The sequence below is a fragment of the Phalacrocorax carbo genome, chromosome 28 (assembly GCF_963921805.1).
Source record: "Phalacrocorax carbo chromosome 28, bPhaCar2.1, whole genome shotgun sequence".
NCBI lineage: Eukaryota > Metazoa > Chordata > Aves > Suliformes > Phalacrocoracidae > Phalacrocorax > Phalacrocorax carbo.
Window position 1 is genome coordinate 1,547,780 of NC_087540.1, and position 17,701 is coordinate 1,565,480.

Sequence of the window (17,701 nt, forward strand, 5' to 3'; positions counted from 1 at the left end):
CGCCCAGTAAGGGTCCAGTAACGGGGCAAGAAATGGACCAGTAACGGCCCCGTAATGGTCAATGATGGCACCAGTAAGGGCCCAGTGTTGGCACCAGTAAGGGCCCAGTAATGGTGCAGTAACAGCCCCAGTAAGGGCCCAGCGATGAGCCCAGTAATGGTCAATGACAGCCCCAGTAAGGGCCCAGTGTTGGCCCCAGTAACAGCCCAGTATGCTCTAACGGCAGCCCCAGTAAGCACCTGGAAAGGGCCCAGCGCTGGTCCCAGTAAGGGGTCAGCTCCCTCCCAGCGCTCCCAGTGCTGCTGCCCAGTGCCCGGCCCCACCAGCCACGCCTGGCCCTGCGGGTGGCCCCGCCCCTTCCGCGCCGGCCCCGCCCCTTCCGCGCAGGCCCCGCCCTTTCACTGGCGGCCCCGCCCCTTCCAGGCGGGCCCCGCCCCGCGCATGCGCCGAGGCGCCCCAGGCCCCGCCCCTCGCGGCGCTGCCCGGCGGGGACGCGCGGGGGTCGCGGACCCAGGTTACGGCCGGCCCCGGGAGCCCCCGCACCTCCCCCCCCAGAGCCTCAGCTGGGGGGACCCCCATGGAGACCCCCGTTGGGCCCCCCGGCACTGGGACCCCCCCAGGGATACCCCGATAGGGGCCCACCCCAGCCCTGGGAGCCCCCTCACCCCGATAGGCACCCCCACAGGGACCCCCCCCCAGGAGGACCCCCCATAGGGTCCCCTGACACTGGGACCCCACCTTTCTACTTGCAGGGACCCCGAAGGGACCCCACAGCCAAGAGAACCCCTCATCCCTGGGACCCCCTCACCCATACAGGGACTCCCATAGGGCCCCCAGTTCTGGGACGCCCCTAGGGCCCGGGGACCACCCCTCACCGCACAGGGACCCCTGTAGCTCCCCCCAGCCCTGAGATCCACCCCCCAGGCAGACCTCCGTAGGGCCTCCCCTGGGACCCCCCTGACACTGGGACCCCCCTCATCCATGTAAGCCCCCCCCATAGGGCCCTGGGACCCACCCTCAGCCCCATATGGACCCCCCCCATAGGGCCCCAGCCCTGGGACCCCCTAGGGCCCGGGGACCACCCCATACCACATAAGGACCCACCCTTACCCCCAGCCCTGAGATCCCCCCAGGAAGGCCTCCATAGTGCCCTGGGACTCCCCTGCACCCCCACAGAGCCACCAGTCATGGGACACCCCCCCCCCCCCCGGCATTCCCCTGACACTGGGATCCCCCTCACCCACATAGAGACCCCCATAGGTCCTGGGGACACCCTTCACCCCCATAGGGCCCCCAGCACTGGGACTCCCATAGGGCCCTGGGACCCCTCTCACCCCATGGAGCCCCCAGCCTTGGGACCCCATAGAGCCCTGGGATGCCCCATCACCCACACAGGGACCCCTGTAGGGCCCTGGGACCCCCCTCACCCATGTAGGGACGCCCACAGGGCCCAGAGATCCCCACACTCCCATGTAGGGGTCACCATAGGGCCCTGGGACCTCCCTCACCCACAGAGTGACCTCACCGGGACCCCCTGGCCCAGGGATGCAGGGGGTCAGGGTGCCAGAAAGGGCCAGCCCTGGGGCTGGTGGGTGCTGGGGGGCGCTGAGCCCCCCCCTCCCCATGCCCACCCTCCCAGCTGCAGGCCATGAGGCGGCGGGGGGAGCGGCCCCCGAGGGAGAAGGCAGCGGTGGCTGTGGAGGAGGAGATGAAGAGCACGGGGAGGAAGGCTGAGCAGGGCGCAGGTGAGCCCCTGGGCCCTGGCAGGGGTGAGGGGGCCGTGGGGGTCCCCCTCATGTCCCCCCCACCCTGCCCACAGAGGAGTACCAGTGCACCGGCCTCCTGGAGCAGGACTTCCCTGAGCTCTGCGCCCGCGCCGGCATCGCCGGCGTCCCCAAAGTCACCCTCCGGCTGGCGCCGAGCTTCCCTGCGGACGGTGAGCGGGGCCGGGGGATTATTGGGGTGCGCGTTGGGTCCCTCCCGGGGCAAGTGCAGGGCTGCCGGCAGCACCCCCAGACCCACCCTCGTCCCCGTCCCGCAGAGGAGCCCGCCGAGCCGACGCTGACGGAGGCCCTCGCCCGCATCGAGCGCAAGTACAGCTACTTCCAGCCCCGCATCCAGGTGGAGAGGGAGCACGAGGACCCCCGCAGCGTCCGCGCCGTCTTCCTGCGAGGTGAGTCCTGGGGAGCCCCAGGGCCCCCCCACCCCAGCACCCAGGGATGAGGACCCCCTGGAAATCAGCCTGTGGGATCCCGCCCCCAGCCCTGCCAGCGCCTTCTGGGCTCTCTCGGGCACGGCCACATTTTGGGGGTCTCTTCGCCCCCATCCCATCACACTTCCTTGACCTCCCTGTGTCCCACAGGCTGGAAGATCGAGGAGGAGATGCTGGGGGTCCTGAGCCAGTGCCTGCCCGCCCTGAGCGGGCTGCAGGCAGTGCAGTGAGTGCGGGCAGGGATGGGGGCGCGGGCAGCCCCCCGCCCCGAGATACCGGCACGTTCCCCCTCCCTGGCAGCGGGTCCCGATGCCGTTTTGTCCTCCCGCAGCCTCTGGAAGGTCGGGCTGACGGAACGGCTGCTCCCGGCGCTGGCGGCGCTGGCGACACGCTGCCCCTGCCTCCGGTACGCGGCCGGTTGAGGGGTGCTCCCTCGTTATCACTAATTTAGGAATTGGGGTGTCGGGAGGGGGGTCCTTAATGGCAGTTGGTGGGGGTTTCCTCCGCAGGACGCTCAGCCTGGAGGGGAACCCCCTGCCCGAACCCGCCTTCCACACGCTGATGGGGAGCGATAGCACGTGAGTTGGAGCTGGATGGGGCCATGCTCAGCCCAGCTGCCCCCCACGGGACCTCCCGAGGGGTTCCCTGCTGCGTGACCCCCACCCCCCACCCCGCCTCGGCGCAGGCAGCAACGCCCGAGCCCCTGCTGCCCGTCCCGCAGGCTGGCCCACCTCTCACTGCGCAACAACAGCATCGGCGACGCGGCCGCCCGGCTCATCGGGCAGAGCCTTTCCACCCCGAGCTCCTCCAGCCGCAGCCTCGTCTCGCTCGTCCTCAGCTTCAACCGCATCTCGGACCTGGGAGCCACCTACATCGCCGAGGTGGGCAGCGGGAGGGCGCGGGAGGGGGGTCCCAGCACCCCAGCACCCATCCTTGTCCCTTGGCCTTCCAGGGCTTGCGTTTGAACCGCTCCCTGCTCTCCCTGTCCCTGGCGAACAACGACATCGGCGACGCGGGTGCCATCGGGCTCGCCGAGGTGGGTGTCCCCCACCTCCCCCGGGGAGCGGGACGCGCGGCTCGGGCCGGACCCGGCCCCCCGACCCCAGCCCCGACACCCGCCAGGTCCTGGGGCCGTTCGCGCTGACGCAGGCTGAAGTGGTGGAGCGGAGGCGGCTGCTCTTGGCGGAGGCGCTGGAACAGTCCCGCACGGTAAGACCCCCCCTCATTTTCCCTCCCCACCTCCGGGAAAGGTCCTGGGGGGCTGCCGCCCCCCTGAGCACCCCTCTCCCCCAGACCCCAAAAGAGACCGAGGGTCAGAGCGAGCGTCCCTCCAACCTGCACGGCAGCGCGGCCCCTGACAAGCCGCCTCCGGCCAAGCACGGCAAAACCCCGGCCAGGAAGAAGGTGAGGGGGCGGCTGTGGGGATCGGAGCGGGCGGGGGGATCCCGGTAGGCAGCTACTCGGTACCCCCAGGCCCCCCCAGTTTTGGGGGCAGGCGGTGCCCTCAGCGTGCCTCAGTTTCCCCACCCCTCCAGCTTTGCAGCGCGTGGCGGGGGGGGCCGCAAGCCGCTGCCCGCTGCCCCGTCCATTGCAGGAGCCGCTGCGGAAGGAGGAGGTCAGGCAGCTGAAGAAGCGTGAGTGAGGGTCCCACGGGTTGGGGGGTCACGGGGAGGGGCTGCGCCTGGCTCAGCTCCCTCCCTGCTCTCCCCTCCCAGCAGCACCGGAGCCGAGAGTCAGCCGCAGCAGGGAGGCAAAACCAAGCGGGCAGGAGAAGCCAAGCCTGGAGGTGGGGGACGCTGTGGGGACGGGGTGGGGGACAGCGGGGGCACAGAGTGGGGAGGGGGTGCCCAACGCTGGGGTCCCCCATTCCCTCAGGGACCCTCCTCTGTCCAGGCACCGGATCCGGCCGAGCCGCCGCACCCGCTGCTGGAGGAGGCCAGGCAGCACCAGGGCAGCCTCGTCCTGCCGGGAAACCGGGCGCTCCTCAACCTCAACCTGAGCCGTGAGTCGGGGTGGGTGGGTGGTCCCCACCGGCCCCCCCGCCACCGCTTCTCCCCGAGCCCCCTCTCCCTCCACAGACAACCGCATCACCGAGCGGGGCCTCGGCCCTTTCCTGGCCGCGCTGGAAGCGCAGCAGCGGGAGAAGAACCCAAAGGTGCCGGGGCAGCAAGGGCTGCTGTGCCTCTCCCTGGAGGTGAGGCGTGTGGGTCGCCGTGGGGCTGGCGTCGCCGTGGGGCAGAGCCCGACGCTCCCATCTCCCCCACAGAAGAACCGCATTCCTCCCACCAGCCCGGCCTTCGTGCGGCTCCGGGAGCTGCTGCCGCCGCAGGACCCCCTCCCCAAAACCCAGGGCCAGGAGGAGGAGCAGGAATTGGGGCCCTAAGGGGCCCCCGAGGAGCCGCACGCGAGCCCGCTGCTTGCCTTTTAAAAAAAAATAATAAAAAATCCAAACCTTTACCACGGAAAGGAAGAAAATAAACCAGATTATACAGCGTCGAACAGCAACTGGTGAGTCTTGGCTCTATTATATATAATATATATATCAGACACCCCAGCGCTGGCCTCGCCGTGACACCTGGGAGGGGGAGAAGGGATGGGGGGGACGCGCCCCGGCCGACGTCCCCGCTCCCCGGCCACCCCCTCGGGTCACCGATTGTCACCGGCGGCAGCCGGGGAGGAGAGCCCGGTGCTGGGGGGCGTCCCCGCTGCCCCGGCCCGGCAGGCTGGGGGGGCCGGCGGTGGTTATTTACAGGAGGGGTGCACGTACGTACATATTTATAGGCAGCGGGGAGCGGGGAGGGGGCCGCAGCACGGAGAGGAACAGAACAAAGTGCATTTATACAGACTAGATCCAGCTCTCACGGCCGGGGGGGGGGGACGCGGTGGGAGGGGGGGGGCCGAGCCGGGGCTGCCATGCGAGGGGGTGAGGGGGGGGCCCGGCTGCCGGCCCCGCCGGATTGTGCTCCCTCCTTCCAGCCGAAGCCCCCGGTGGTCTGGGGGGAGGCTCCCACAGGTGGGGGCACACGGGGTGGGGGGCTGTCGGGCAGCTCCCCGGCTTCAAGCGACTCTGGGTGGGGGGGAGGAGAGAGACACCCCCCCCTCCCCACTGCGGCTAAAGGCCGGTGTCGCGAGCAGGGTCCTCGGCGAGGGGGGCTCTGGAGCCTGGAAGAGATGGGGAGAAGGGGGTGAGGGGGCTGAGGGGGGGAATGGGCTGGGGGGCGAGTACCACACGGCGGGGGGGTCTTACCTGGGGTGTTGGTGGCAGGGCCCTGCAGGCTCCGGAGGGCGTGGGTGAGGGGGCTGTCACTGTCGGGGCTGGGGGGCCGCCGGGACCACCCGTCCGTCTCTGGGGCTGAGCCCCCCAGGGGGGTGGCGTCGGCCGAGGAGCTGCGCCCCAGGGACCGCAGCAGCTCCCGGTGGGCTGTTTCGACAGCCTGGAGGGGGCCCAGGAGAAAAGGGTGCCAGGTCAGAGGGGTGGGCGCAGGTTTGGGGTCGAGGCCCATGTGTCCCCCCCTCTCCACAACACCCTGACAAGCCCCCTCACCCTCCCCCACCCTTCCCCAATCTGGGGGGGGGCTCACTTTCAGCCTGTTGAGCTTCAGCGTCAGCTGCTCGATGGTGCGGAAGATGAGGTCCACGTCACGGAGGGAAGCTGGGGGGTCTGGGGACCCCTCGGCGGGGCTGGGTTGGGTGGGTGCCTCCTGCGGGGAGCCCCGTGGGGGGCTGGGGGGCGGCGCGGGGGCTGGGGCCGGGGGCTGGGGGAGTCCCGTGGGCATGCTGACGTAGAAGTAGTTGCCTGAAGAGGGGATGAGCAGTGTTAGCGTGGCGGGGGTCTGCGCGGGTAGGTGGTGGTGGGCCCCAAGGAGGGGTTTTGCTGCTCGAGGTCCTGCCCCCCCCCGCCCCCCACATAGAGGGGGCAGCAGGTCACGGCCCTTCGCAGCCACAGACCCCTTTCCAGCTCGCTCGGGGTCACGGCGTCAGGGCTGGGGCTGCGGTGGCACTGGGTGTCCCTGGCCATGGGGACAGCCCTCAGGGACACGGGGTGTCCCCCTGCCCAAAGGGACATGGTGTCCCCCCCCCAAAAGGGACACGTCCTCCCAAGTGTCCCCCCCTGCCCGTGACACGTGGCCCCGTAGAGGACACGGTTCCCCTCAAGGGACCCGAGGGCATCCCCTTCGTGGGGAAACAGGACCGTGGCCGCCCTGGGGACTTGGGGGACGCTCTGCGGGGTCTGGGGGGGGGGTGACGGGACACGGGAGGGGCTCTTTACCATCTACATTAGCTCCGCCTCCTTCCTGCAGCTCAGTTTCTGATTGGCTGCTGCCTGGCGAGGGCGTGGCCTCCTTAGCACCCTCTGCCTGGGCTGTGCACCCCGAAAAGAGAGGGTGGGGGGGAGGGGTGAGCAGGCCCCGCCACCGGCACCCGCCACCGGCACCCAGCAGCATCCTGCCACCAGCACCCCAATACCAGCATCTATCAGCACCCACCACCAGCACCCCAGTACCAGCATCCACCAGCACCCCAATACCAGCATCCACCAGCACCCCAATACCAGCATCTATCAGCACCCATCACCAGCACCCCAATAATAGCGCCCACCACCAGCATCCATGAGCACCCACCACCAGCACCCATCAGCACCCAATATCAATGCCCACCACCAGCACCCCAATACCAGCGCCCACCACCAGCACCCCAATACCAGCGCCCATCAGCTCCCACCACCAACACCCGTCACAGCCTCACACCCTCGGGGTGCACAGAGGAGCGAGGGAGGGTTCCCCGGCGGGGGGAGACACCCCTAAATCCCAGCGAGGGGCAGCTCAGGGCCAGAAGAGGGGTCCCTCAGTACCCACCCCCCACCCTGCCGGGCCGAGGACCCTCGCTGCCGCCCCTCTACCTTTTCGGACGACTTTGTAGCTGCTGGGCCCCTCGGCAGCCGGCCGCGGATCCTCCGGCTCCTCCCGGCTCGACGGGGGCTTCGTGTCCTCGGCGGCGCTCGGGGGCTCGGGCAGCACCTCCTGGGGGGCCGACTCCTGGCTGGAGAGCACGGCGTCCCAGGCCTGGCCGGCACCCCCGATGACCGACGGCGTGGGCGTCAGGTCGTCCTCGGGCTCCACGTCGCGGCAGGGCAGCAGCCTCCGCAGGATCAGGAGCCGCAGGTTCTCCACTGGGATGGGGTGAGGAAGAAGAGGTGGTTTGGAGCTTCAGCTCCCACCTCCGGGGAGAGGCTGGAATCGCGGGGTGGGGGTGGGGGGGGTCCTCCGTGCCACTCACCATCCTCCAGCGCCGCCTCGGCCAGCCCCTCCGCACCGACGGGCTCCGGGAGCGGCAGACGCGTGGGGGGCCCCGGTTGCTCATCTGGGAGGGTGTCAGCCGCCTCCACGCTGCTCCCCACGGGCAGCGGGGCTGCAGGCAGCTCTTCCTCGCCTTCCTCCACCTCGCTGTTCACCGGCTCCTCCAGCAGCGCCGGGGGCTTCTCCCTACCCAGGAGGATGGGGGGATTGTCGTCCGCTGCGGGGAGAAGGGGAGAGCTCAGCCCCGCGTCCCGTCTCGGCAGGGTGGGCAGGGGGTGGGCAGCGAGGCGGGGGGAGCTCACCTGAGGAGCCATCCTCTGCCTCCGCTCCAGAGCTGGCGCCTCGGGAGAGGATGGGGGAGACGTCGGGGTCCTGCAGCACCAGGCTGCGAGTTCGGAGAAGGGGCGTTAAGCAGGAGCCAGGGGCTCGCGGGCAGCACCGACCCCAGGGCGGACCCTGCCGAAGCCCCCCGCGCGAGGTGCCAGGAGCCCTGGCAGCCGTCCCCAGGACCCCCAGTGACCAGGAAGGACCCCTTCCCCCATCCCAACCGCCCTGCGGAGAGACCTGGCAGCCTGCTGGCCTCATCCCCCAGCGCCCACCAGCACGGGACTGGGCGAGGGCCCCGGCTCCCAGCCAGGAGGGCTGCTCACCCGGAGGGTGCTGTGCGGGTGGGCTCCGGCGTTCGGCGCTTGGGGGGGAAGGTGGCATTCCTCGTGGCTCTCTGCACCGCCTCCTCCAGCAGCTCCATCCACCTGCCCGGCCGGGAGCCCCTCGTCAGTTCCCCGGGGGGGCTGCTGCCCCCCAGAGAAGCCCCCTCCCCGGGCAGGCGCTGCCCATCGCTGCCAGGACCCGTCCCGCCGAGCCTTACGTGTTTTTCTCCGAGGACGTCAGCGCCACCAGCTCATAGATTTGGGGTCCCAACTCCGACGTGCAGATAATGAAGAGGGCTCGTTTATCTGCGTGGGGTGATGAGGAAGGTGAGAGCACGGCGATGGCTTTAACCCGAAACCCGCTGGCACGGCTGCCACCCGCACGGCCGCGGCAGGACACGGCCAGAGGACAGGCACCCCTCGCTGCCAGCCCCCGCGGCTTCTCCCCGGCTTTTCTCCCCACCTGTGGCCACGGAGCGGATGAGCACCGAATTGAGCTTGAGGACGGGGCTGAAGGTCTGCTTGTTGTCCGAAGAGCCCAGCGCCGTCTTGCTGTGGCACTTGAGCACCAGTTTCTCGTCCTGCTTCTGCAGCAGCACCAAGAGGTCCTCGAGGAGCAGCACGTGCACGTCTGGGGTGGGAGAGGAGACAGAGAGCGGAGGCTCAGCCAGGGATGCGCTCGCAAGCCAGGTGGAAGCTCCCTCCTTGCACCCACGAGGGACGATGGCCCAGTGGATGCGGCAAATGGGGGGCTAAAGGGGTCCCTGGAATGCCAGTGGGGCTGGAGGTGAAATGCCTTGGTCCTGGGGGACACCAAGGATGCAGGGGGAGGTCTCCCAGCGCTCCCAGTACCGGGCGGGTGGAAAAGTCCATACCCACAGTCTTGTCCTTGCTGATGCGCCAGGTGAGCGGCCCTTCGTGGATCATGCGCCGGGAGGTGAGGTCCAGGCTCTGCGGGAAGCCGAGGGTGATGGTGAGAGTGGGCTGGGGGCAGGCAGACCCCCAGCGGCCCCCCGGGAGCTGGAGCTACCTTGAACTCGGCAGCCAGCGGGTTGCTGGTCCTCTCCAGCGAGGTGGCATCCAGGCGTTTCTGGTAGCCTTCCAGCCGGTGCCGGTTCTCCGCTCGTTTCACCGCCTCGTTCACGTACTTGAGGATGTCCCGACACTGGTCCCGGGCTCGGCACAGCTTGTCGTGCTCTGCGGTACCCGCTGCGAGGGCAGAGAGGGGAGAGCGGGTCAGCGGGCAGCACCGCCCGGAGGGTCCCTGTCCCGCTGCGACGGGCTCCCAGCCGCATCCCAGGCACAAAACGCCGCCGGCCCAGAGCTCCCAGCTGATGAGAGGGAGGTTTTCCCACCCCCGGGACCCCCCCGGCCTGGCTCTTTCTGCTGAAAAACCAGCACGTCCTCCCCACCACACTGAGATTTCGCTCTGGATGGCAACGGAGAGGCACGAGTCCCGTGGCAGACAGCGAGCACCTCCCGCCAGCCGAAGGAGGTGCTGGAGATGGGAGCATGCAGCCGAGCGACCCTGGGGACGAGCCCCCCCGGTGCCCCCCTCCAGCCCCTACCCTCGGTGTGCTTGATGATATTCTCCAGCAGCAGCGGGTACTTGGTCAGGCGCTGCATTTCAGAGATGATCAAGTCCTTAAGCTGCAGGCGCCGGCACTGTGGGTTGCTTTCTGCTTCCTAGGGCAGAGGGAAAGGCCGAAAGCCCCGAGGTGGGATCGGGGGAAGCCAAGGGAGCACCGGGGTGAGGAACGGCCCAGGAGGGGGACAAACCTGCATGAAGATCTGGAAACGGGTCTCCTTGCGCTGCTTGGTTTTGATCAGCTCTAGGGCGATGGATTGGTAAGAGCAGAAGTCAGCAGCGACCTCCTGGATTTCCTTTTTGGCCAGACCGTCGAACTGGGGAGGGGGTGCAGGGGGGAACTGGGCTCAGGCACCCCCAGGCTTGGCCCTGAGCCCCGAGTCTCCCCAAGCTTGTCTGCTCCAAGCACAGCGTGACAGTGGGGTCACCTCCAGCTCCCCTTAAAGACATCAAACCCTGGAGGACAAGAAGATGCCCCTGGGGGCTCTACCACCCCTGTCCCCCCCTTACCCGAGACAGCATGAGATCCCCAATTTCTTTGATGATTGGTCCTTCTTCCCGGAGCTTCTTCATGGATTCGGAGAGAGAATCTGAATGAGGATGCGAGAGACAGATGGGACTCACGTGAACGGGGCGCCGGGGCCACCCACGACTCGCCTGTGCGAGCACCCGCTGAGCCCAGGAGGGTCCCTGCCGGTTTTCTGGCACGAGTGCAGGCAGGAGGGGCCGAGAGCCAGACGGGCTTCGATTGCTGCCGTCACGGAGGCGGCGCGTCAAGGAGCGAGACACCGCAAGCGCCTCCTGAAAGCGCGCTACGCCCAGGGCCGGGTACAGACCAGGCATCCCAGACACAGGTGTTGGCAGAGCCCGGATAAAACAGGCTCTGGATCATTCCCAGGAGAGGGGAAGGAGATGCCGGAGCGGCAAGATGGTGCGATGCCGTCAGCAGGGCTGGTCTGAATGGCGGGTGACCACGTGGGATGCCATGTGGGCCGCCCTCTGCTCCCTCCGCAGGGGGCTATTTCCAGGGGAGGGCAGGATCCAAGCACGAAGAGGCTTACTGTGGATTTCGATCAGGTCAGGGAGGTTGGGGAAGAGGAGTGCCAGCTCTTCCCGGGACAGCAGGCTCTCCTTCTTCATCCGCTGGTAGAAGAGGAGGTCGAGGACTCGGAGGATGCGGAGGTGAGACCCTTCGGTGGCAAAGAGCTCTGTGCGAAAGGCACAGGGGTGGAGAAGTGCCATGGGGAGCCCCGCGGTGCTGGGGCGCGCTGCCAGGGGGTCCCTGGCGTCCCTGCGATGCCGCGCGCTCCTTACCGTTGATCACCTCTTGCCGGTCGATCTCTTTTTGCGGCAGGTTGGCCACCAGCTCCCGGCTGACCATGTGCTGCCAGTTCTGGGAGTCCAGCTCGGGCTCCAGGTCGGAGAGCTGGCCCTGCTCGTCCTCCAGGAGATGAGGCAGGAAGGGGTCCACGCCGAAACCCAGGTTGGGCGACTCGATGCTCCTGGGAGGGTGAAAGGCGGCGGTGGGAGTACTCTGCAGCCACCCGCATCCAGCCGGCCCACCCCGCAGCGCTCCCAGTACAGCCAATATCTACCTGGGCCCTATTTCGGCTTGAACCCGGGGCCTTCAGCACAAGAAGTACAAGCCTCTGACTCTTGAGCTAAAAGACTAGGTCCCCCAGCAGACATCTATATAGGTCCTTTAAGCTCCTGCGTGAGACACAAGGGAACAGAGGTGCCCCCTCGCCCCAGGAGGATGGAGAACTAACAGGGGACTCCCTCCCGGGGCAGCCCTGGGCATCACCTCCCCTTGTGCTCTGTCAAGGCTCGCTTACGGGGAGGGAAAAGCTAGGAAGGCACAGATGGAGCCCCTCTGACCCCCAACGCGGGGGCACAGCCCCGGCACACCCCTACAGTGACCCTCCTGCTCTGAAGGAAAACCGGCCCCAGGGACCCCGGCCGGCTCGGGGCGGCGCGGTAGAGACGGCAGAGACCGAGGCTGGGCCACTCACCTGCGTCCCATCTTCGGCGTGTACGGCGGGGTGGGGTTTTCCAGCGACCTGGGGAGGAATGGGAGAGTCACCCTCGTGTCCTGATGTCGTGGCCCCCCTCCTCCCATCGCTGCACCCCGAGGGGCAGCACCCGGCAGTGCTTCCGGAAGCCCCTCCAGACGTAGGATCGGTGCTGCTGAGGGGGTTGGGACACAAATGGGAATTAAAGCCCAATTCTCTCTATTTTCCCCTGGCAGATGTCACCCAGGAGGCTCTGCAGGCGGCTGGGTGCTGCGGGGCCAGTCCCACCCCACTGTACATGGCTGCTGCTTCGCCTTGACCCACAGGCTTCGCAAAAGCTTTCCCAAGAGACAGCGTCTCAGCCCAAGAGGCTCAGCTTTCAGAACCCCCGGCTGTCCCAGCTCCCCTTTGAAGCCAAACATGCCCGGGGAAATCCAGGCCCTCCCTGCCCAGGCCTCAGATGGCATCTCCCACCTTGTGGACAGGCTGGAAGCGGAAGATGATGCCGACTGGTGAAGCCTCGTGGCCTCGGCTGCGGCATCCATGTCCACGTCGCTACGGGACCGAGGCACGTTTTCTGCTTTCCGGGATTTCTTCATCTCCTCCCGGCCTTTCAAGCTTTCCGAGCGGCCCAGCTTGACCTCAGCGCGGGAACTGCGGCGGGGAGAGAAAGGCGAGACCAGGCTGAGCCTGGTGGGACAGGCAGGGACTTCCCCACGCACGCAAACCCACCAAAAACTGCCGTGGGACCCTCAAGAGCAGGGGGGCTGCCCCCCATGCATCCCTCTGCCCTACCCGTCCGACTCCAGCAGGTCCTCGGGGAAGCTGCCGGTGGAAAGACGCTGGGTGCCGGGCTCCTGGCTCTCATAATGCTGGTTGTTCTCAAAGTGCTGGATGATATTCCTCACATTGCCGGGTTTGACTGCTGGGGCGAAAGCAAGGAAGCAAGCCCAGTGAGACCGGGCCGCGCGCGGCCGGGCAGGAGATGCTGGTGCTGCCGCCCACCCCGCGGCACCGCAGCCTCGGCCGCCTGCCCGACGGAGCCGCGGCCAGCGCGGGCTGCGGAGGCGAAGGTGCCGGTGGCATCGTGACCGCTCACCCAGGGGGCTTCCCCAAGGTCGGCTTCCTCGGGGAGATGTGGTGAGTGGGCGCCCGGGATGCCCGAGCGTTGGATGGGAACAACCAGCCGCCGCAGGCAGCCCTCCTCCCGGTCCCCACGGCGCCCGTCCGAGCCCACCCAAACACCCAGCGCCACAAAGCCGGGGTACCTCGGGGAGGGGGACACGCAAAATAAAACTAAGCACATGAGGTGAATGGCAAACAAAAGAAGAGGCCTTTTACCTTCAACAGGGGACAAAGGGACATGAAATGCTGAAAGGAAAAACAAAAATGAGATGTCAAATCAATCCTGCATCTCAGCAGCGAAGGAGGCAAAGAGGAAAGGTGAACTAATGGCATGAGAACTCAAAGCAGAACGGGAGGAAGAGGAACATGAGCACGCACACACGCGTGTACACACTTGCTCTCCACCACCTCGGCCCCCCCCAGCAGCTGTGGCACTTTCAAGACACAGCGAGCAGCCTGTAAACCTGCAGGATGGGGTACGTAAGATAAATCCGGGGGGAGAGCTCAGCTCTGCTCCCTCCCCACTCCCCTCAAAGCCACGGGGGAGCACGGACAGTCGAGGTGACAGGTTTACGATGAGTGGCTGGAGGAGAGCAGAGGGTGGCTGATGCGAAGCGCCTGCTACCGGGTGAACGGCGGTGCCCACGGCCACCCGACGGCTCCGGGCACGCAGACGGCTGCCGATCTCCTCCAGGCAGCAGGGAGGCTGGTGGGTACAGCGCCCCAGAAGGTCCCGATACTCACTGCTCTGGGAGATTTTGGGCTTCCCAATGTACTTGAGGATGGGGTTGCGCTTCTTGTCTTCCATGGCATCCTTGTCCTTCTTCGTGCCGCTGCTCTGTTGGGACACCCGGGAGGAGCACTGATAAAAACACCCATCACCACGCAGGCCCCGAGGGCGACCCCAACCTTCACCGTGCTGGCATGAGCCATCAGGGAAGGGACGGGGCCAGGATCTGGCTCTGCCCTGGCGCTAAGTGGCTCTCCAAGGCATGGGGGGAGAGGGGGACCTCTGGGAAACCCCCTCCCCGGGTCGCCTCAGAAGATCCAGCAGCAAGAGCCCGGCCCCGGGGCAGAGGAGCGGCTGCCAGCCAAGCCACCCACCTTCTTGGTCTTGGGGAAGAAGGGCAGCCACTTTTCCCTGTCCGGGAGGGACTGGGCCTTCTCGCTGGTGCCGGCCACCCGGGGCTCCCGGCTGCGGATGCCTGTGTGGTTCATATACGTGCTGAGGGCAAAGGCCATGGGGGAGCTGGAAGAGAGGAGAGCGTGAGGCTGGAGATCCGACACCAGGACAGGGCACCGCAGGCCAGGGGACACAACAGGGGGAGGCCGGGACAACCCACGGGGCTCTGCGGGGAGAGAGGCTCCATCCCTCCCTGGGCAGGAGAGGATGCCCAGGTGGGAAGGCAGGCAAGTGAGAAGGGAGGAGAGGCAAGAAGCAGTTCAAGAGGGTGAGCTGTGACGGCAGAGGCTGGCAGGGGGCCGCACCCGGCACACCAGGACCCCGAGATAAGCGTTCACCCTTCCCCAGAGCCAGCCTGAGAGCCCACGGGGATATGCCTGGCATGGGGAGAGGGTGCCAGAGGCCAGCATGGGAAGGGGATGCTCTGCGACTCCTCTCCTTTCGCCTCCTCAGCTAACAGCTGTAAGGTGGTCGCATCTGGACGCGCTCCCCCTGTGCCCCGGGGCCACTCACCTCCTGTCCTCTTCATATTTTGACCTGGAGAGAGAGATGGGGAGGGATAAAAGAGCTTGTTTGGAACAGGATCCTCTACTCAGCCCCCCGGCCAGGGCACTCACAGCACCGAGCCCTCCATGCCACCGTGCCCCCTGCCCCTCACCGCACCCAGCGCCTGCTCCAAACTCTCCTTCCCACCTCCAACGGCAAACGTGTGGATCAAGCAGGATCAAGGAGCAGCGCTAAGCCCGTGTCCGATCCCCTTCCCCACATCCTCACCCCAAATCCAGGCAGAGAGGCGCTCCCCCACGTGCAGGGCAGGGAGCCTCCGTGGCAGCCCGGCACTCACAGTATGTCGCCCAGCTGGGCCAGCTGCTTCTCGGCCACTTGCCGCTCCTTCTGGGGGTCCCCGTCCAGGTCCAAGAGGTCGTTCTCCCCGTAGAGACTCCCCAGGCCCATGGTGCGCTTTGTTCTGTGGAGGACAAGGGTCAGGGCCACGAGCTCGGGCACCAGCCGTCGGCAGGAGCCCGTCGAGCTCTGCGGGGCACCCGGGCAGCTGCATTACCTGTAGTCCTGGATCTGCTCCTGTATCTCGGGCATCACCATCTCCTGAGCTTCAAAGAGGGCGGCTCGGACATCATCCCCATTCCGCAGGCGGGTCTCTGGGGACAGGAGAGGAGAGTCAGTGTCACCAAGCACGCTCAGCACGCAAGGAAGGGCACAAGGGATTTTGGGCAGCCTCAGGTCCTTGGGCAGGGCAGGGCAGGCAGGAAGACGGCACAGCCTCTCCGCTGGCCTCCCCCTGCCAGAGCGCAGCCCCCTTGCAAGTTGGTTTCCAGCCTGGGACAACGCGTCTCCCATTTTGCGCACCCAGGCTGAGACGCCTGCCCGTAACAAGACCCCCAGGACCACCAGGACCAAGTTGGGAAGAGCTCAGGAGCCCCAAACCCAAACCTCGGTACATCCTCTCTAAAAGGGCAACAGGCAGAGTCCTGCAGAAGTCCTTAGGGATCCTGATTCGGCATCCCAAGGAGCAGCCCTTGTTCAGCTGTCTCTGATGTCAGGGTGATGCCAGCCGTGCAGACCCTGCGGCAGGCCCTGGGCCGCGGCACACGACCTGGGAGCCCCTCACTCACCGATCTCAGCCAGGAGCTGCTCAGACACTTTCACGCGGAGAGGCTGCGGAGGGAAAGCAGAAGAGAAGAATGGCTCGGCACTGGTTCGCTTTCCCCGTGCAGCGAGCAGGGCTGGAAGGAGCTGGGAACACGGCGCACACGCCAGAGCCACGCTCAAGCCAGCGTGGAGAGGGTGCACCCCTGCACCATCGCCCCCATGGCAATTTTTGCAGCCAGAGAGGGGAGAGCTGGGGATCTCACGCACCAAGCGCCCGGCACCCATCCCAGCACCTAACACAGCCCCCTCCAGAGCAGTGCAATGGGACCTCGCTCCCTCCGAGGGGCCACTGGGCCCCAGGAGCACTAACGGGAGCAGCCGGAGCCCCGTCCTCACTGCCAGGACCCTCCTCTCCTGCCCACGCCGAGCTTTCAGGCACCAGGGCAGCTGCAGTTGTGCAACGCCTGGGTACGCGCCTTACGCAACCGCTTGCACCAATGCAGAGGAACCAGCAGCAACAAAGGAATGTCAGTGGCAAAAACACCATTAAAAAAAGCATCCCCATGCAAGGGACAGGACACCCAGCGCTGGATTTCCAGCTGATCCCCCTGCAGGGACAAGGGCTCCGGTGCAGGCTCACAGCCGACTCCTGCCCTTACCGCGTTCCTGTCCAAGAAGATGTTCCAGATGTCCTTCCCCAAGACCCGTGAATCCTTGGCAGTCGTCTGCTGGCAAACGTCCGTGCATAAGTAGAAGAGCTGCAAGGAGGGGAGAGCGGAGGTGGGAGGTGAAGGAGGAGGAAGGTTTAGAAGCGGGAAGGTGAAAGGCTCAGCAAAGCGGTGCCCGTACGGCCATGAAACAGGAAGCGATCACTGGGGTCTGGGGAGGGCAGCACCCCACCGTGCCACGCCTGGGAGGAAGGGGAGGAAGTGTAACCCTACGCTGTGTTTCCCTCTCACGTGCACACACAGCTCTGGGAAGCGCTGGCTGGCAGCTGCCTGCTGCAGGCAGCCAGAGACCGGCGGGGTGCAGGCAGCTGCCTCGGCTGCACAAGGGCAACACGGAGCTTTGCAGATGGGCTCAGCAAACCAGCACCACCCTGCGCTCACCCGGATGAGGGGATGGTGACAAATATACCGCCCCGTCTCCATCCCTCCCCCGTCCCGCTTGGTGCCTGCGTCAGTGACGCCGGCGGGTCCCTTACCAGCGGGCTGGGATCTGCCTGGGAGAAGATGTAGCGCAGGAAGACCCCCAGATGCGCCGGCCGGGATTTCAGCTTGCCCAGGTCCTGGAAGAGGGAGTCGCACTGTGCAGAGAAGGGACCAGAGGAGAGAGAACCAGTTAGGAAGGAAAGGAATTAACTCCTCCGGATCAGGCCCGTCCCACAGCTCACCTCCGGGGTAAATCTCCAGCTCCCACACCCCTTTCCTCACCCCAGCCGGGCACTCGCCTCCCCCAGACCAGCCCGTCTCTGGATTCCTGGGAGGATTTCTAAATGCCACCAGGCCCACAAAGGGACCCAGGTGGGAGGGGGACAGCCCTGTCCCCTAAGGAGAGGAGAGAAAAGCCAAGAACACTTTGGACACCATTACCTCGTTATTGAAATATCCTGGGTCACAATCCTCCTCCGGCCCGATGATGAGGGGTCGTCCTGTCCGGTCCAACCCCTGCCACGGACAGGGGACAGTGTTAGAAGCCAGGAGCCCGGCTTCGGGGGGATGCCTTCGCCCTCCCTGCAGCACCCACCGCTCCCAAGGGAGGCTTAGACCACGTCTGATCGGGTTGAGCCCCCATCCCGTGCAGCGGGACCCCCCCACCCAGCCCCAGCCCACCTGCTCGACACTGGGGGCGAAGGCGGTGTCGGAGCCCTGCCGGCGATGGTGCTGGAAGAGGCGGGCGGTGATGACCGGGGAGGTTCGCGGGCTGTCCAGGCCGTGGTCAGAGAAGACGGAGTTGCGGTTCAGGGAGATCTGCTTGGGGTGGCAGCGCAGGCGTCAGGGGACGCGGGGCGTGGGGACGGCCGGGC

General features: G+C 66.9%; 2 protein-coding genes across 12 annotated transcripts in view; one reads left to right on the plus strand and one right to left on the minus strand.

The window, feature by feature from the left end:
* Position 1: 1 nt before the first annotated feature.
* On the plus strand, positions 2 to 4,717 carry LRRC71 (leucine rich repeat containing 71). Of its 4 annotated transcripts, none has more exons than XM_064475169.1 (17): positions 2 to 96; positions 143 to 514; positions 1,640 to 1,745; positions 1,820 to 1,936; positions 2,042 to 2,173; positions 2,363 to 2,438; positions 2,544 to 2,618; positions 2,722 to 2,790; positions 2,934 to 3,093; positions 3,165 to 3,248; positions 3,335 to 3,421; positions 3,506 to 3,616; positions 3,807 to 3,846; positions 3,931 to 3,998; positions 4,088 to 4,214; positions 4,291 to 4,406; positions 4,479 to 4,717. In XM_064475169.1, the coding sequence occupies exons 3-17, from the start codon at positions 1,649 to 1,651 to the stop codon at positions 4,593 to 4,595; spliced, it is 1,476 nt and encodes a 491-aa protein (XP_064331239.1). In that variant the 5' UTR covers positions 2 to 96; positions 143 to 514; positions 1,640 to 1,648; the 3' UTR covers positions 4,596 to 4,717. The 4 variants fall into 4 exon arrangements, with proteins under 4 accessions (XP_064331239.1, XP_064331236.1, XP_064331238.1 ...); XM_064475166.1 differs by having other exon boundaries at positions 4,502 to 4,717; XM_064475168.1 differs by having other exon boundaries at positions 4,106 to 4,214; positions 4,502 to 4,717.
* Positions 4,710 to 17,701, minus strand: part of ARHGEF11 (Rho guanine nucleotide exchange factor 11) — a 25,751-nt gene continuing 12,759 nt past the window's right edge. For 3 of the 8 annotated variants that reach the window (XM_064475159.1, XM_064475155.1, XM_064475161.1), the window contains 31 exons: positions 17,508 to 17,648; positions 17,268 to 17,342; positions 16,880 to 16,981; positions 16,335 to 16,433; positions 15,699 to 15,741; positions 15,128 to 15,224; positions 14,912 to 15,034; positions 14,581 to 14,604; positions 13,989 to 14,133; positions 13,629 to 13,722; positions 13,101 to 13,130; positions 12,555 to 12,684; positions 12,234 to 12,413; positions 11,760 to 11,807; positions 11,062 to 11,249; positions 10,809 to 10,955; positions 10,258 to 10,337; positions 9,939 to 10,064; positions 9,728 to 9,845; positions 9,190 to 9,368; positions 9,035 to 9,110; positions 8,623 to 8,790; positions 8,378 to 8,465; positions 8,160 to 8,261; positions 7,812 to 7,894; positions 7,490 to 7,726; positions 7,113 to 7,382; positions 6,483 to 6,575; positions 5,794 to 6,008; positions 5,460 to 5,646; positions 4,710 to 5,374 (listed from right to left, as the gene is read on the minus strand). In XM_064475159.1, coding sequence (XP_064331229.1) covers positions 5,325 to 5,374; positions 5,460 to 5,646; positions 5,794 to 6,008; positions 6,483 to 6,575; positions 7,113 to 7,382; positions 7,490 to 7,726; positions 7,812 to 7,894; positions 8,160 to 8,261; positions 8,378 to 8,465; positions 8,623 to 8,790; positions 9,035 to 9,110; positions 9,190 to 9,368; positions 9,728 to 9,845; positions 9,939 to 10,064; positions 10,258 to 10,337; positions 10,809 to 10,955; positions 11,062 to 11,249; positions 11,760 to 11,807; positions 12,234 to 12,413; positions 12,555 to 12,684; positions 13,101 to 13,130; positions 13,629 to 13,722; positions 13,989 to 14,133; positions 14,581 to 14,604; positions 14,912 to 15,034; positions 15,128 to 15,224; positions 15,699 to 15,741; positions 16,335 to 16,433; positions 16,880 to 16,981; positions 17,268 to 17,342; positions 17,508 to 17,648 — 3,738 coding nt within the window. In that variant the 3' untranslated portion in view covers positions 4,710 to 5,324. The remainder of the gene's footprint in view (positions 5,375 to 5,459; positions 5,647 to 5,793; positions 6,009 to 6,482; positions 6,576 to 7,112; positions 7,383 to 7,489; positions 7,727 to 7,811; positions 7,895 to 8,159; positions 8,262 to 8,377; positions 8,466 to 8,622; positions 8,791 to 9,034; positions 9,111 to 9,189; positions 9,369 to 9,727; positions 9,846 to 9,938; positions 10,065 to 10,257; positions 10,338 to 10,808; positions 10,956 to 11,061; positions 11,250 to 11,759; positions 11,808 to 12,233; positions 12,414 to 12,554; positions 12,685 to 13,100; positions 13,131 to 13,628; positions 13,723 to 13,988; positions 14,134 to 14,580; positions 14,605 to 14,911; positions 15,035 to 15,127; positions 15,225 to 15,698; positions 15,742 to 16,334; positions 16,434 to 16,879; positions 16,982 to 17,267; positions 17,343 to 17,507; positions 17,649 to 17,701) is intronic. The other 5 variants (XM_064475163.1, XM_064475158.1, XM_064475157.1 and 2 more) reach the window with 4 other exon arrangements.

Bases quoted from the DNA above. Each gene is read 5' to 3' on its own strand.
- LRRC71 (XM_064475167.1), top strand. From the start codon at position 1,649: ATGAGGCGGCGGGGGGAGCGGCCCCCGAGGGAGAAGGCAGCGGTGGCT. The intron at 3,094-3,164 runs GTGGGCAGCGGG...TTGGCCTTCCAG, and splicing joins GAGCCACCTACATCGCCGAG to GGCTTGCGTTTGAACCGCTC. The intron at 3,617-3,806 runs GTGAGGGGGCGG...CGTCCATTGCAG, and splicing joins AAACCCCGGCCAGGAAGAAG to GAGCCGCTGCGGAAGGAGGA.